The 16,232-nt window shown below is 42.3% G+C and overlaps 2 protein-coding genes across 4 annotated transcripts in view; one reads left to right on the top strand and one right to left on the bottom strand.

Moving 5' to 3' along the window:
* col4a6 (collagen, type IV, alpha 6) overlaps positions 1-16,232 on the bottom strand; it is a 70,881-nt gene that overhangs the window by 48,666 nt on the left and 5,983 nt on the right. For all 3 annotated transcript variants that reach the window (XM_077543398.1, XM_077543401.1, XM_077543400.1), the window contains exons 4-8: positions 14,585-14,682; positions 13,987-14,149; positions 4,768-4,962; positions 4,492-4,599; positions 4,310-4,355 (exon numbers count right to left, since the gene is read on the bottom strand). In XM_077543398.1, the coding sequence (XP_077399524.1) occupies positions 4,310-4,355; positions 4,492-4,502 (57 nt within the window). In that variant the 5' untranslated portion in view covers positions 4,503-4,599; positions 4,768-4,962; positions 13,987-14,149; positions 14,585-14,682. The remainder of the gene's footprint in view (positions 1-4,309; positions 4,356-4,491; positions 4,600-4,767; positions 4,963-13,986; positions 14,150-14,584; positions 14,683-16,232) is intronic.
* The window catches only part of col4a5 (collagen, type IV, alpha 5 (Alport syndrome)), a 29,470-nt gene continuing 19,204 nt past the window's right edge, over positions 5,967-16,232 (top strand). Inside the window, exon 1 of the mRNA XM_077543402.1 lies at positions 5,967-6,317. Within this exon, the coding sequence (XP_077399528.1) occupies positions 6,228-6,317 (90 nt within the window). The 5' untranslated portion in view covers positions 5,967-6,227. The remainder of the gene's footprint in view (positions 6,318-16,232) is intronic.

Raw genomic sequence — 16,232 nt, 5'->3', positions numbered from 1 at the left:
AGGACCGGGCACGTCCAACAAGCTAAGACAGCACCTGCAACCTGACTTCCAAACACTGCCCCACCTCAGCTACTCTCTCACAAACACCCGAAGGGCCCGCAGATAGCGTTGCCGTTTTTAGGCCTTCAATGGCTCCCTACCTCCCCACTCCTTCCTCCTCTGTGTCATCTCCCTTTCAGCCAAGACAAAAAAAAAAAAAAAAAAAAAAAGTGCGATAAACAAATCTGGAGAGCGGACAGCGGAATGTTAAGCGGTCGCCACGGCCACAAGCCCCTGCTGCCTTTGTGCTCGCATGACCTACAACCTCTGGAGCTCACCGCAACCAATTGAAGGACAAACTGACAGCGTGTGCTTGGTAAAAATAAAAAAAATAAAAAATAATGGGGTGAGAGGGATTGGGTCTAACATGAGAAAATGGTCACGCCAGGAACTCATCTTGATCGATCATCGAGATCACGGTTTCTCAGCCCACTGATGTAGATTTATCACGGCCAATCATCATTATCAAAACAACAACTCACTCATCGCGCTTGACTCATCGAGATCCCTTAAATGCGTGTTTGCTCGTGTACGGTCTGTGGGCGTGTTGCGCAAGATTTACTAGGACTGCGATCTTTTGATAATATTCCAAATAAGTACTCAAATGGATGCTCATTCACTAACTGCTGCCAAAACAGGTGTTTGGCGCTAGATTTTTTTTTTTAGAACGATTCCAATATTTGCCAGAATCAAATTCCGACAACTGATTCATAATTAAAAGCATGGACTGAATTTTTGAATGTTGATTGCTCTGATAATTTGCAGGCACGAAATGTAGATTTGAAAGGAGTTTTGTCAAGCCAAATGACTCCTTCTTGTGACTGGCTCCAACTCAGCCCTCAGATCAGTGTGTCCAAACTATGGCCCTGGGCCCATTTGTGGCCTCTGTAAGCGGCCTGCGGCATACACTAAAAATGACATCTGCTGCTAAATAAATAAATAATAAATAAATGACTTTTATATGCTGAAGAGCTTTTATAAATATGCAAATGCGCTATTTACAATTAAACACGTAACATTTCTCTTCATAAGACTGTGGTGAATAAAGACGGCAAAAATGGCTTCCTCTACTTATCCCATATCTAGGGGATGTTCGATGCCAATTTTTTTTTTTCTCAGACTGATACCAGTACAAGTACTCAACTCTTGAGCAGTTACTGAAACTGACACCAAAAGTAGAAGTTCAATACCACTAGTACTTTTGGTCCATTAAACCCCCAAACCCCACCCCCCCAAAAAGAATGCTAATATTAAAGAAAGACCTACAATATATATCCCAATACAGCATTTTCCTTTAAAATGACATGAAATTAATTGGCCTCATAGAAAGCTGTTCATGTATCAGTTTATAAACACTGTCAAATATAAACAACATGCAATAGTTTGAGTTACTGATTTTAGCGTACTTGATGAATTAAAAATTTAAAAAATTCCACGTAGCCAATGCATCCTTTGATTTTTCTATATATGGCCCTCGGAAGAATAAACTTGGACGCCCCCTGCTTTAGATCATTACGATGCGCCAGAACCGCAATGCTGGGCAGTATCATAATCGATTTAGCGCAAACCTTTAATAAATCAGGCCTATTGTGAGAGTAGATGCAAAAAGCAGAGTTTTGGAAAGTGTCTCAGCACACACAAGCAGAATGCTGAACATGCTGGAAAATAGGAAAAAAAAAATGGGTTGTAGGGTAAACAAAGCTATTTTGAAGCTCAAACAACTAAAAGGTAGATACTGCGTGTTCATTTAAAGGGGTTTCCCCCCATAGTAAACCCATCTTTCATGCCACAAACACATACCTATACTGTATGATTTTATGTGTGCACCACACCGGTGTTTTTTGTCACCGTGTGTAGTTTATGGGTCTCCTGATGCTTTAAAGCCTCAAAGCAATTAAACCGTTTGAAAACTGTTTTGTTGAAAACTGTGACGGCTATTAAAACAAGGCGGTGCGGTACTGAAAGGAAAAAAGAAAATCACATATTTAATCGCAATCATAATGTTGAGTTTAAAAAAAAAAAAATGGAATTAGAGAATTGAATGAGGGATGGTGATTTTGAGCGAAAGGAAGGAGGACGAGTGAGGGAGGAAAGACGAGGAGTCTGCTCGCAAATTAGGCCACAAATCATCCGGTAATGAATCGCTTGTTCTGTGGAAAAACCACCAGAGGGGGAGGCAGTCGCCATGAGCAGAGCTGAGAGGGCCAAAGGAAGAATGTGGTACGCAAAATAGGTGTTGGATGTTGGGCGTTTGGGGTGGCGCACATTTCAAGTGATCCACATCATCACTTGTTGGAATGTTCCCGTCTATAGCACCTGCAGGGACAGCCAGACAAGTCTTGCCAAGCTCTGAAAGAATTCGGGAGGAACAGGAGGGAGAGAGGCAGGAAAGGTGTTTACAGTTGCAATTAATCACAAATTTGAATTCCGTATTTCATTTTGAATTGTTTTGTTACTGTTTTTAAATTGACTTGACATATTTCTATGTTTAGAATGCTATATTTGATTTATGAGATTTAGATTGCACATTCAGTATTTATAAAAAAATATATGACTTTCTCCCAAAATCTTATTTCTGAGACATTTTGGAGGGACATTTTTTTTTTGCCAGAAGATGCTGCAAACTGTTTGGAAGCATAATTTGGCTTCCCACCTCCTCCGCGTTTTTGTCATGTGCCTCCTCCCCACGCCATTCCTCCTCACCTGCGTGTGATGTGCCAACAGTTGTGGCGGCCGTCCGTGTCTCTACAGAATATAGTGGAATTCAGGTCATGTACAGTTGGCGCCTTGACTTACACGTGCCTCAACTTATGAGTTGGCTTATAAAACGATTTGTGTCGCGAGGTAACATTTTAGTTACAGCAAAACATTGGGTACTCGAGTGAAACGGGAAAAAAAAAAAATACTGTAACATTGAGCTAAATTCCACTTACTACTTTTGACCAATCAAACTAAGTCAGATAACTTGGATGAGTCACATGACTGCACACAGTCTCAAGACAGTCAAACCCCAACGAACAGTTCTTTTCTGATCATCCCCAAAAATGGTTGCCATGGCTACGAGGGCCACCCGGGCAATGGACGCATCTGTCACACATCCACCCAGCCACCCACGCGCACCCACAGAACAACAGAGCGGTGGCACGTGGGAGGAGTCGATTCCGAGTCAATTGGACACAATCGGCTGAGCTCCATTGACATGAAGAAGGATTATGGTTGCCACTAGTTAATTGGTAGTGGTATTATGAGGGGGGGGGGGGGGGTCCCTGCAACCAATACGAGTAGACTGAATGAATAAGGCACTAAATAAACACAATGCTCGTCACACTTTGGGTTTATCGGCTGGTTTGTGATTTTAGTGGCTCAGCACAAGGCCATTGTTAGTCACTTGAAGGCCAAGGCTAAAATAAATAAATAAATAAATAATTAAGTTAAAAACATTCACATCTGAGTCTAGTATTAGTTTCAGTCATCTAAAATACATTAAAACGTTTTTTAAATGTGCTTTTTAGGACATACAGGCCTAATGTTATAGGATAGGCCTACCGTATATAAAATATGAATAAATATTATATACTGCATGTATACACACATAGGCTTATAGTTTTCTGTAAATGTAATTCAGTTTCGTAACATGCAAAGAAGTGTGGACTGAGCACGATGAGAGGCAGCGTTTATGTAGCCCAGTGGGCGTGGCTTGAGCAAAAGGGCCCGTCGCCCAAGCTTTTACATATTAATGAGTGGGGAGGGGTTTGACTTGCAAATGAGCTTGAGTGGGCATACTCAAACTTCCATGGACTACTTTTTCAAACACATTGATCCACTTTATATATATATATATATATATATATATATATATATATATATATATATATGATGTCAAAGTTAATAATGTTAAGTTAACTCATGGATTAATCTAAAAAAAAAATATTGTATTAATCTTGTATTAACACAGATTAATCACAATATTAATTTAGAAAGTCATCGTTATCCTAAAATAATTCCCGCCATTACATTTCCCTCCTGTCATAGAATGCAGTGCAGGTTTTGTCAGGTAAATGAAAATACCGTGAAAATCTTCATAAATGAGTGGATTTGAGTTGAAAGTCAAAGCATTGAACGACCAAAGTGTACAATTTCAGTTTGCTCCACCGCCAACAAAAAAAAATAAACATTACATGTGCGTCACAATCGAATAAACAGCCGCGAGTGTATAAAAATCGCAAGCAGCGGCTCAGAGTGCATGTGCTAGTAAACAAATGGTACTTACTGCGTGAGTAGCTCTCACCGCCACGACGACTGCCACCACGCAAAGCCTATCAAGGAGAAGAAGCATTTTGGGTTAGTTTCGGCGAACCTGAGTGCGAGTGCGAGCGCGGTTGCTCGAGGAAAAAAAAACACGCACCCTCTTCGGAGAGCATTTAGGCGTTAAATATATAAAATCCTACTCACAGGAGCTTCATCGTGATCCGGTGAGCCGCAGGTTACGAATGGACTCCCGAATGTTCACCAGCAAAGCACTTGCAACGCACTCATCGACTGCTCCAAAGATCCTGTCATCTAGCAGCCACACACACACACACACACAAACTTTTTTTTTTAAAACAGCGCACTCAAACGCGGTCCAGCCAGCGCCTGCGGTTTCAAACTTCCGAGCACAGACGCAAAAGTCGCGAGGGGGTTTTCTCTTGATAAATTCATGAATTTCCAGCTTTTGTCCAAACTCACCAAAAGTGCACAGCGGCTAAGTCGCTGCTGCGCTCTCGGGGCTGTTGCGCTTCAACTCTGCAGCGCTGCCCTGCCAGCCGGGAGAGGAGGGGCCAAGTTGGCCAACACATGTCATTCACGAGCCCCACCACCGATTCTCTTGCAAGACTTTTTTTACAGCGTCTTCAACAGGAACCAACGCACATTCAACAGCGACTGCGGATAGACACACAACACAAACGCCTTGTTGTGGATTGCAAACAATTCAGGGCACGAGTTCCCAATAAAGTACAGCGTTTAAAAATACACTTGGATGGGTTACTTTTGTCAGCTAGCTACTCCGGGTACCGTTAGACCTTTTTGAATAATGGGATTCCACATGGATCTGTGCTAGGGTCTCTTACATTTTGACCTTATAGCCTGTGTTGATTGCAGCATTGCCATTCAACTTGTGCTTTTTTTTTTGTGGAAAAAGATTGTTGCATATAGTAAACAAATGTAACAATTTTGATTTTACATTCATAGTAATGCAGAGTTCAATAAACTGATATCACAATAAAGTGCATAAAATATCATCAAAAATATTTTTTTTATTTTTTAACAGTTGCATACGAAGGGATGATCTTTTTGAATGGCGGGGTTCCACATTGCTTTTTGATATACAGTATGGTTTCTTGTACTTTGACATAACGTGGCATTCAAAATTCAGACAAGAGAATCGTCATAACATTGTTTCAGGGATCAAGTCAAATGTATGGGTAAAAATCTTTGGGTTTAGCCTACAATTGGTGCAGGTACTAATTTCAAGTCTTCTCCATGCATGCATTTTATCTGTTTGTCATAAGTGAATATTTAATGTGCAATAATGTGGGAGGAATGCAACATGTCGAGGCGTATAGGCAAAATAAAGGTTTTATTCCAGTCTCCGTTTTGTGCAGCCTCAGGCGTGGGTAGGCGCGCAGGAGAAAGGCCCTACAATATCCCTCCGCCCTTGCGAAGTTCTAACTTGGTTGCATTACTTCCCCTACGTTCAATTAAGATACAAAAAATAGCACATTATCGGAACTACAATAGAATTTGAATTTTTACTGTAAGATTTGGCAAGAAAGTCGACACGAAAGTGTAATTCAACACGAGACTGGAGGAGGTGTCTTCTTGGTGCGAAGGTGCGAGGGGCTGGTATCAATGCGCACTAAGAGTGGGAAGTAGATCCAGCCGGGGCAGGTTCTGGAGCGAAATCAGAGCGGGGGACTAGAGGCGCACGGTACCACAGCCAGGACCACTTTGGAGCTCCTGCACCGAGAAGCACGGCGTCAGGAGAACCGACCTACCGCCTCGGTGTTCCGCGTCCACGCACAAAAAAAAAAAAAAAAGAGTGGAGAGAAGAGACCCGCGGCGATGACACGCCAGTAGCGAGGCGCACTTTTCTCAGTCCAAAACGCGAGCGGATCCTGTTCGAGTCCACCGCGTCTACGTCCAAGATGAGCAAAGAGTCGAAGAGGCTACCACGGCTCGGGGTGCCGCTGCTACTGCTCGCCCTGTGCGCCGCCGTGCAGCGGACAGACTCTGCGGTAAGTTGCGCTCTTTCCCCCGGGGTAGACAGTCAGTCACCCAAAGTCCACCGGAGAGCCGCGGAGCAGCGGGGGAATGGTGCAGCCATGGCCCGGACACCAGCGGCTCTCCCGCGGACACGTTTATAAATAGAGTGGCTGCTTTGTAACAAGTGTAACTATACTCGGCTTTTGCTTCGTGCACAACTACGCACTTTGTGGCGTTTATTGCTGCATTTTCTCTAGATGACCTAGTACAATTAAGGCAGAATCCATTTAGTTTTGTTTAAGTCTTTCACTAAATGCAATTATTGCATTTGCAACAAGATGGACATTTATTTTCAAGCATGTAGCATTAACGTCACTTTATGTGCATAATTATGACATATGTCAAACTCGCATTGCAGCCGGAGTATTTTAGAAGGACACGCGTGCTTGTTTGTGCTCACTTCACTTGTTTGCCTAGACCCCCCCCCCCCCCCCCAATCCCCACCACTCCCCATGCAGCAGCTTTCTAACATTACCCCCATCGTGCATCCCCGTCTAAAGTCAACAGTGCACCAGCCTCATGGAATATCCCAGCATTAGCTGAATATTAATGCTCATGAATAATTCATCACACATGTAGACCGATACGCAAAGGGCCACGCCCCCGCAAACTTCAAGCGGGCGTGTCCACGAAGAGCTTGCATACTTCTTTTTCTTTTCTTTTTTTTAACAAGAGGCAGCAGAGAAGGTGGTCACCTTGGCAACATTGTTTAGCCTATGGACTGTCAACATAGCTCAAGATTGTAAAGACACAAATTGAGGGTTGGTAGCTGCAACATGAAAATATCTGACAAAAGATGAGGTAGAAGGGAAGTGATAATTATATTTTTAAAAAGGCAGTTGTAGACATTTGACTATCTTCTAATATCAGCGTGAAAAGGTGAGATGCAACCTGTAAATGTTCAGTTTTTTTTTTTAAAGATTAAAGACACAAAAGAAGAGTCACAATCATCAGAATCTCATATTAAATATACAAGTGTAACTATGTAATCATGTCAGCTCCCTGGCTCGGGCCTCATATCCTATTACTTCCTGTGTGCTCACTGAGGCCACCTAGTGGATCCTTGTGTGCATGGCAGGATTCCTCAGTTGTTTTTTTTTAGCATGTCCTATAACATTTTCATCTTCAGAGGTGTGTCTGCTGACGGAAATAGTTCTTAACTTTTAAACACACAGACATGCAATGGCAAGATCAGGCTTAACCAGAGCGTCTCATCCCGCGCATGCGTGTGTGTGTGAGAGTGTGCGCGTGTGAGCACAGCATCAATCCTCACACAGATATGAATCTCCTCTCAGCCAGGTGAGAGAGTTCAGCAGTAACGCATACCTGGACATTTCCTTTGAACCTGGCATGCTGTGCAAACCACAAACAGACAATTAATTTGAGGACTGCCTTCCTGTGCGCACACACACATCACCTGACCCACACAGACAAGCTTCGGTTGCCATAACAACCATCGTGTTTTACCTAAATCCCCCCCTCTATTTATTTTTTTTTTTTAAACCTGTCTCGCTCCCTTCTTTTGTGTTACCTTGCAAACTAATAATGCTCTTGGAAAGCAGTAACTGTAAAATGCTAATATTGTTCATTTGGAATTTGTCAGTCAAGAGTCAAGGCTAAGATGGCCGTCTTCCTCAAAGGCAAATTCTAACACACTTTAAAAAAAAAACAATAAACAAAAACGGTGCGGTGCAAAAGAACGGAAGATGCCGCAAGAAGTCGCAAGTAGCCAAAAGTCAACGAGAGCCAACAGTAAATGTTTAGCCAACTAATTAGCTTCTCTCCACTACGTCCTACTTTTAAAAAGCAGTTCAGTGTTGACACTTCAAAAGTCTCATTATGAACGATTGTCAGCTATCAATTCAATCTGATTGCAGTTGAAGATGTTTTGAGACGCTAAATAAGCTAACTGTAAGACATGTAAGCTCTTGTTTTTGCTGTGACAGGTTGTACAAGGTTGTTGAGTGCGTTTCCAGGCATTGGCTCGAACCATCGGGGGGGGAACACGACGACCTCACATTTAGCCCTCTGTGGTGATTCAGATTGAGGATTTCTGCCATCTCATAAAGTGCTTTTGTGTGCTTTCATGTTTTGAGGCCAGGCTAATGAGAAAATCAGACATCTGGATGGAGATGCTGTTGATGAATGTGTTATTTAAATTTTGGGAAGTTTTGTGGACTGTTGATGTTCAGCGATCGACACGCAGAATCCCTTAAAGACGAGCCAAAGGGTTTAATTGCAAACGTAGTTTAGGGCTCATGTTGTGTTTTGACAAACGTGACCGTGATCCATCGGGCGCAAATCCACCCACGCAAAAAAAACAGTCACAAGACACACTGTCCGATTTCCTCTTTCCTGCGAGCGTCCCTTCCGCTCTGTTCGGGCCAAAGGCAGCGCTCCGGGACAAATAAGTTCGCCAAAACAGGTATTTAGCTTAGGATTCAGAAAGAAAAACAATAAAACTCAGCGGAAGGCAAGTTATTGTGAGCAAATAAGTGAGGGAGGTTTGAGGAGCTGAACATTGCGTATTTTATTACTTTTTTTTTTTTTGCATTCTTTCTACTAGGGGGCGTAATCTGTCTGATATCAATGGGTGACCTCGATGTAAAGATGTCTCATTTACATCCTCAGAGAGGAGCAACTATCTAAGTTTGCTTCCTAATTCTGTCCCTAGATGTCTTTTCCGACTTAAAATCCGAAGCTCCGCGTCTTGATACTTCAGGGTAAAATGCAGGATAAGTCGATCTGGGCCTGTATCGGCGCATCTCACATGGGCCGCCCCAGACAAAGAGATGGCGAGGCAAGATAGGTGGCACAGCACTTGGCTGTCACTCCCCCCCCCCCCCGAGTGTGCACGATTCGGGGCTATCTGCTAACAGGTGAACGAAGCCATCAGAGCTGCTTGACAGCGGCAAAGAAGGTGTTTTGACTGGCGGCGAAAAGGAGAGCGTCTGGTCCTGGTTTGTTTTCCCCTCCGCGCTCGCTCGCTCTCTTCCAATCAGGGCACCTGTTTCTCCCATTATGCTGGAACCTCCTTGGCCTGTTGCTACACACTTCCAAGATAGAGAATGAACAGCTGATAAATTTATTAAGGTGTGTCTTCAGATCTGTGTCCATAGTTGGCACAAATCATGTTCCGGTTGTGTGGACTTAGTTAATCCCAGGTCAGTGTGGCGGCTGGAATGTGACTAAGCCGGGGATAAGGGCTAAGGCATCCAGCTTGTGTAGATGATTCTCGCTCTTTGCCTTCCTTCCACGTTCTTGCCCGTGTTTTTCCACCTTTATTGTCAATAAAGTGCATCTGCGTGGGGGAAATGGGGGGGAAAAAAAAGTCGAGCTGACTGCTTTTGTGCGAGCGTGTCGGCGCTGAATGCGGCGCATTCCAGGCCCATGCTACGCAAACAGCACCCCCCCCCTCGCGCCCGCCACAACGGGAAATCAAACATCTGTTGCAGCAGTGAGCGAGAGAGAGAGAGAGCGAAGGATGGTGAAGGTAGAAATGGGTGAAGACGTAGTGAAGCGGGGATCTTATTTTATGCTTATGTAAAACATCTTCGACAAGAATAGTGTTGCCTTGAGCGAGCTGATTTACGATTTTTTTACGATACGACCTTTCATCAACTCAATTCCACTTTCTCTATAATAAATTGCAGTTTGGCAAAATCTCCAAATAGCCGTCAAGCTGTTTAATGTCACTCCCAGGTGAACTTTAACATCAAGCAAAGTGAATTACACAAATTGATAACGTGAACAACTTTACCTTAGGAAAGTCTGCTTAGCTTAATGCTAACAAACAATGCAAAACACCATTGACATGCTAACGGAACAGAAACATGTCGCACATTTTCTGCAATTATTTGGTAACAGCGTTTCATAAAACTGTCAAAACGGACGACAGCGGACCCCTCAATATTCCCGGGGGGGTAGGTGGGGACCAACCTGCTCACAAAACCTGCTGGTGCCAATCAGTGACTGCACGAGGTCCGACTCTACAACTACCACCATAAATCAACCACATTTCTGCCCGTTTGCGCTGACCAAAACCAAAGCAGGTCGTTTTAAACGCGGCGTTTGTGACTCCGAGCCTCATTAGGAGTTTGCGTTGCTGAGGATTTTCAAATGCAAGGCGGACCAGGAACCTGCTGTGACCTGCCCCTTCACGAAAAACCGACAAGCGGGCGAGAGCGTGTCTGGCGGCTGGCCCGACACCTCAAAGCATTTGCCAGGGGAGACAACGTCTAATACATCATCTAAATCATCCAAATGAGATGATAAATGAAGTGTTGGGCTTTAATTAAAAAGGAATAAATGTCAAAACATAACCTGAGCTCGTTGATGAGGTTGAATGGAGAGAAGTTTGACATCCTAATAGGGCAGAATAATTCATCAAATTCAAATTGACATTATTGTTTCATGAAAGATGAAAAGTTGAAGTGAAAAACCATAGTATGTTATGTGCCGTCAATAATCTTAACAGCGGTAGCAAAATCCACCACATTTGATCTATCTCAGGGGGCGGCCATTTTGCCACTTGCTGTTGACTGGAAATGACATCACAGCTGCTCATGTAACGACCATTAACAGCTGTTTCAGAAAACAGGAGCCATGATTGGTCGTTACCTGAGCCATTAGGCTCTGTGATGTCATTTTCAGTCGACAGCAAGTGGCAAAATGGCCGCCTTCTGATATTGATCAAAACGGGTGGATTTTGCTGCTTCACACTCCCCAAACTTAATTTGATTGATCAGAATGCCATGTTTAGATCAGTGGGGCCGCAGAGAACATATTGCAAAGAAAATTTGGGGGTTTGATTTATGTTTATGCCACACGTGTTTGTTAGAATTTTGTGAAGTTTTCATTGTGAATGTTTAAAATGTTTATTTTACCTCAAATTGAAATTTCCTTCAATATTAATTCATTTATTTTAGCACAAAATTAAAAAAAAAAGTTAAATAATTGAGTTTGTCATACAGATCAACTTATTGCTTGAAATAATAATTACAAATTAAAATTGCGATTATTCCTCAAACTGCTTCAACCTTACATCCTAATCTCCCTCCATCTTTGCATTCGCTCTGAGAACATCTCACTAAACCCCCAAAGTTTTTGTCCCACATTCTCCCAGAAATGCGCTCTTATCTTGTTGTGTCTACAACAGCTGCTCTCGGGTAAATGTTAAGATTAGGCCGCAGCTCATCCAAACAGATTTCGTACACTCTCAGCAGGGCAGTACTTGGATGTTTCCATTTCACCCATCGCTTCACATATCTGACCTCATCCCAGACGTTGAGTCCTACCCATGTGTTGCGAGTCGAGTTGAAACCTGCGCGAGACAGGACGCGATTGATATCATGGAATTAAAATGCGCACCCTCCAAATAGCACCCAGCCGTCCACCACGCCCTTCGCTTTCGGAAGAAGCTGTACACGTGAGGACGTCTGCCGGGAAAAAAAATGATGAATAAATTTATTGCAAAGTCAACGATAGAAACAACATAGTAATCCCCGGCATTATCGCGGGTCACCATTCACATATTTTTATTTATATATATTTATATATATATACTGTATATATACATACACTGTCTCTTAAGCTCCTCAGTGCAGCACTATTAGTGGTTCTACGCAGAGGATAAAGAATTTATGGGTTTGTGTTCAGTCCATTGCTTAAGTTTTTTAAAGAACTGCATTATATATGCTAATTAGCATTAATCTAGTCACCTAAAGGCTAAGCTATGTGGTTATTTCAACTTCTTTTTTTTTTACTTTTTGTGCTGAGTGCAACTGTTAGTGTCGTCAAACAGCTTGAAGCTTCTTTTTTGTCAAATGTGGTTTATCGCTCCTTGAGGAATGCTCCCTTTTATTGCATTTGAACGCACCTGTAGAAAAAAGGCGTTCCTTAAAATGAACATGAAAATCCTATTTGCGTGTTCTCGGCCCGTGTCAAAACAAAAGATGGTTTTGTCGAGAATAAAAAAAAAATTCCTGGGAAATTCCTGGTGGAGCACGGTGACAAGATCACACACGTAAAATTGGGCTGGGGGTGGGTGGTCCTATGAGCTTTGTCAGTAGGGGTCTTCCTCTTCTAGTCAAAACACACAGAGATTTTTTTTGGGCTGATGGTGGGGGGGGGGGGGTGGGGGGTATTTGCTTTGGTCGCCTCTGTCGGGGCGTCGTCACCTTGAAGTAGTCAAAGTCCAGCCGCGATGAAAGGGATCAAGGCTCAGAACGTCAGCCTTGGAATAAACGCGCACGCTGATGCTTACCACATGGACACACGACGCTAAATGATCCAATTAGACTCCTTTTTAGGGTTCCGCTAGCTACAGTTCCGTCCTCACTGTATCACAGCTTTTTTTTTCTTTCATTTTTTTAACCATACATAGGCAAGTAAGAATTTCGCCATGTGATGAGGTAGCAATTGATATATGCTAATTCCCATTAGCATGCCAATGGCGTTTCTCATTGTATGTTAGCATTGAGCTAGAAGACTTTCATTCAATGACATATTACTTGGTTGAACAATCTTAAAGGTTTGAAGCATGCACAAAGATTTTCTTTCCAATATGTTTCACGCAGCCCCCACTGGTCCAAACACGGTATTCTGATTAATATCGGCGTCAGTGGAATATGAATTAAGCAGCAAAATCCATACGTTTTTATCCATCGCAGGGGACGGCCATTTTGTCGCTTACTGTTGGCTGAAAATGACAGAGTAACAACCAAGCCTGTTTCTTGAGTTTGGTCATGTGACATTCGCGTGCTGGTTGGGTGTTACCTGAGCAAGTATGACGTCATTTTAAGTTGACAGCAAGTGACAAAATGGCTGCCCCCTGAGATGGATAAAATGGGTCGATTTTGCTGCTTTGTTCATATTACACAAATACTTTATTAAAAAAATATGGTAATTAAATTTGCTTTTAACCTTCATGTGTAATACATTTAAAAAAAAAAAAAATTAAATTGTATTTAAGCACAGTGTTAAGTTTTAAACTGTGTATCAAGGGAAAACAGCTTACAATTAATTACACAAAAACACAAATGCTTTCGAACTGCATTTAATTTTAATGTCATTACAGTGGTACTTGGAAAGCTATGTTTTTATTTTATTTGTATGTATTACCTGTAAAAAGATTAAGAACCACTGTTTTAATGAGTTTAAAGTGTTTGAAGCATATCGAGAGGTAAAATTACTGCTGGTAAAAATGAGTGGAGACATAAATCATGCCATGTGTTGCCAGGTGCGCGGCAGACGAAATGTCATATTGTTTCCCCATGGAAATTAAAGTGCTTGAATTTATTTTAGGATATGCAAGAATTGTGTAGGCGTGTTTACAAGGGCAGGGCAGTCTGCATACAGTAGCTGTCTAATCATCAGTCTTTGATGAATGGGGGAATTCCAGTCTCGCCATTCTAATCCCACGGGTGCACACTTGCCTTTTAACCTTACTCACCTTCTTCCTACTCATCCTCACCTGAGTGAAAGAGTGCCACCTAACGGCACATTGCGGAATTTCAGTTTCTTTCAGCCATAGACAGAACATGTCAAACTTGTAAAAAAATAAAATAAAATAAAATAAAATAAATCAGGGAGGGTAATGAATTTTACGGCAGCTGTCGCCACTTATTTTAGTGCACTCACTTCTGAGAGGTTTCGCATCACATCCTGATGTAGAAAAAAAACAATTCTCGGTGATGACTGGTTCTTTATGGACGGCGCGCCGTGCCAAATAGCAGGCCGGTCTCGGCTTGTCAGTTCGGGCTGGCAGGAGCTACGACTCCCCCCTCGGGCCTGATGGCTCGGGCTGGCAACAGCGGAGCGAGGCAAAGAAGAGGAGAGAGGGAGGGCGGGAGTGAATATTTGCAGCTCAGCGACCTTTACAAGTGGATTACACGGCCACTGACGCTTATATTTGGATTATTTAACCCAGTTCAGGGCAGTTCACATCGACAGTTATAACTATAAATGAACAAAAAGCTCCTTTTAAATCATGAAAGCAAAACATTAAGTAGCATGACATCTTCCATTTAACCAATATGAGCACCTAATCAGTAAAATAAAGAATAAATGTTTGAATAAGTAAGACGGGGGGAAAAAAATGATATATGTATAATTGAAGCTAAATTTTATAGCTCCATAACTGGGGAGGGTGCAATAATTCAATCATTTGCCCCAGAGTAACATTTTATGCTTTGTTCTCATTCATGTGATTACACAATCGTTTTTCCAGCAGGCACACCTTTTTGTGTTTGTCTCGTGCAGACATTTGCCGATGTGTTGACACAGGGCTGGCGAGGCTCCATTGCTCACAGGTGTGCAGACCAGGAGGCAGAACCACTAAACAAGCATAAGAAAGAAACGCCAGACATGAGATCAAGGTCAAAGTTCAAGTCTAAAGTGGCAGGAAATTAGAAAGAGAAAGAAAATTGCGGTTTTATGGCGTGGTTGAAATGACGCACGCAAAAAAAGCGAGCGCTTGTCCCGCCCGCCATCGGCTAGCAGACTGCATTGAGCTGAAGCAGACCAGAGACTAATCTGGAGATCCAGGCCTTGTAAAAACACATGCCCGCAGGCATGCACGAACACACACACACACACCCTTGACTAGCCATGTGCAAATGCATTCAGACGCGTTCAACACCAACACCCTCCGACCCGGACAACATGTTGTGTGTTTATTGCCAAGACACATCATTCACTATCATTGATCTTAAACTTTCTATCCATCCTTTTATTTATTTTTTTTAGAGCTCATTTCACTTGATGTTTTGTGATGCCCATCTGGCATCTATGTCAACAAGCATGGGAAAACTGACCGTATTCCTTTCACTTTTTCTCAGCTTCCTCCCCCACCAAACAATCTTCTCACACTCTCTGTTGATTGGTCGCACTAGCTGAGAGGAATTGTGGGAGTCTGTTATATTTACAGTCCACTACATTACAAATACATTCGATGGCTGTTTTCTTCATGGCCTTGCACCTGTGGTCTCATCATCAAGCAAATCAGTAGAACTCCCAAAATTTTCTGTGGGAAGAAATGCTGCTCTCTTGTACAGTTGTGAGGGAAATTATGTGAAGGAATTACCAGGATTTCTCATCTCAGTCACAACAGCAGACACATTTTATGAAACTAATACTACATAAACGATTGAACACAGATTCTGTCCAATAAAAACAATTATTTGTGTGACATTGGTTTAAGGAGAGTTTGACGTGATTTAAATGAAGATTAAATCACAATTTCTTTTGAAAAAACTTTGTACTGCATTTCCAAATGGTTCACATGATATGCTTTTCTTGCACCAATTGTTGCATAAAGCGACAGAAGTGCGCCCTCCTGTGGCGGATATGGGTAGCGTTTTAAATACAATGTTGTTTTTTACTCTCATACTGCTCCAAGCTTCTTCTTTTTTAAGTCCTGGACATCACTTGGTTAAAATAAATAGGGTAAACCATTACAGTACACTGATCTTGATTTGACGGTACAGTTTTGGCTCATGCAAATTAGCCACGAGCACTACAATGACGACTATACTTCTTTTTTTTTTTTTATAATGAAAATGGGACTTTGTTTGAATAAATACAGTAAATATGTATGATTATGTTTAAACAGAGAGCAGGAGAAGAACAAATTTCAGGTGTTTATACGTTTTTGTTTTCTGGCTCTGGCTCCGACCTATGCTAGTGACTGTTAGCAAATGTGTTTATGTAAGGCACATTATCACGTTTAATAAAATTAATAATACATTTTCAATCCTGTAAAAAAAAACAATGGATCATTGCACTTGTAGGTAGTTAGAGAGAAGTTGTCGCTGTCACATTTAAATGTACGTATGTGAACTAGCCTCTCTCAGCGTTAGCATGTGCTAAATGGCTAACATCAAGAA

Source organism: Vanacampus margaritifer, chromosome 15 (assembly GCF_051991255.1).
Source record: "Vanacampus margaritifer isolate UIUO_Vmar chromosome 15, RoL_Vmar_1.0, whole genome shotgun sequence".
In the NCBI taxonomy this organism is placed as follows: domain Eukaryota; kingdom Metazoa; phylum Chordata; class Actinopteri; order Syngnathiformes; family Syngnathidae; genus Vanacampus; species Vanacampus margaritifer.
The sequence above is the reverse complement of the archived record's forward strand: the minus strand, read 5'-3'. Positions and strand labels throughout refer to the sequence as shown.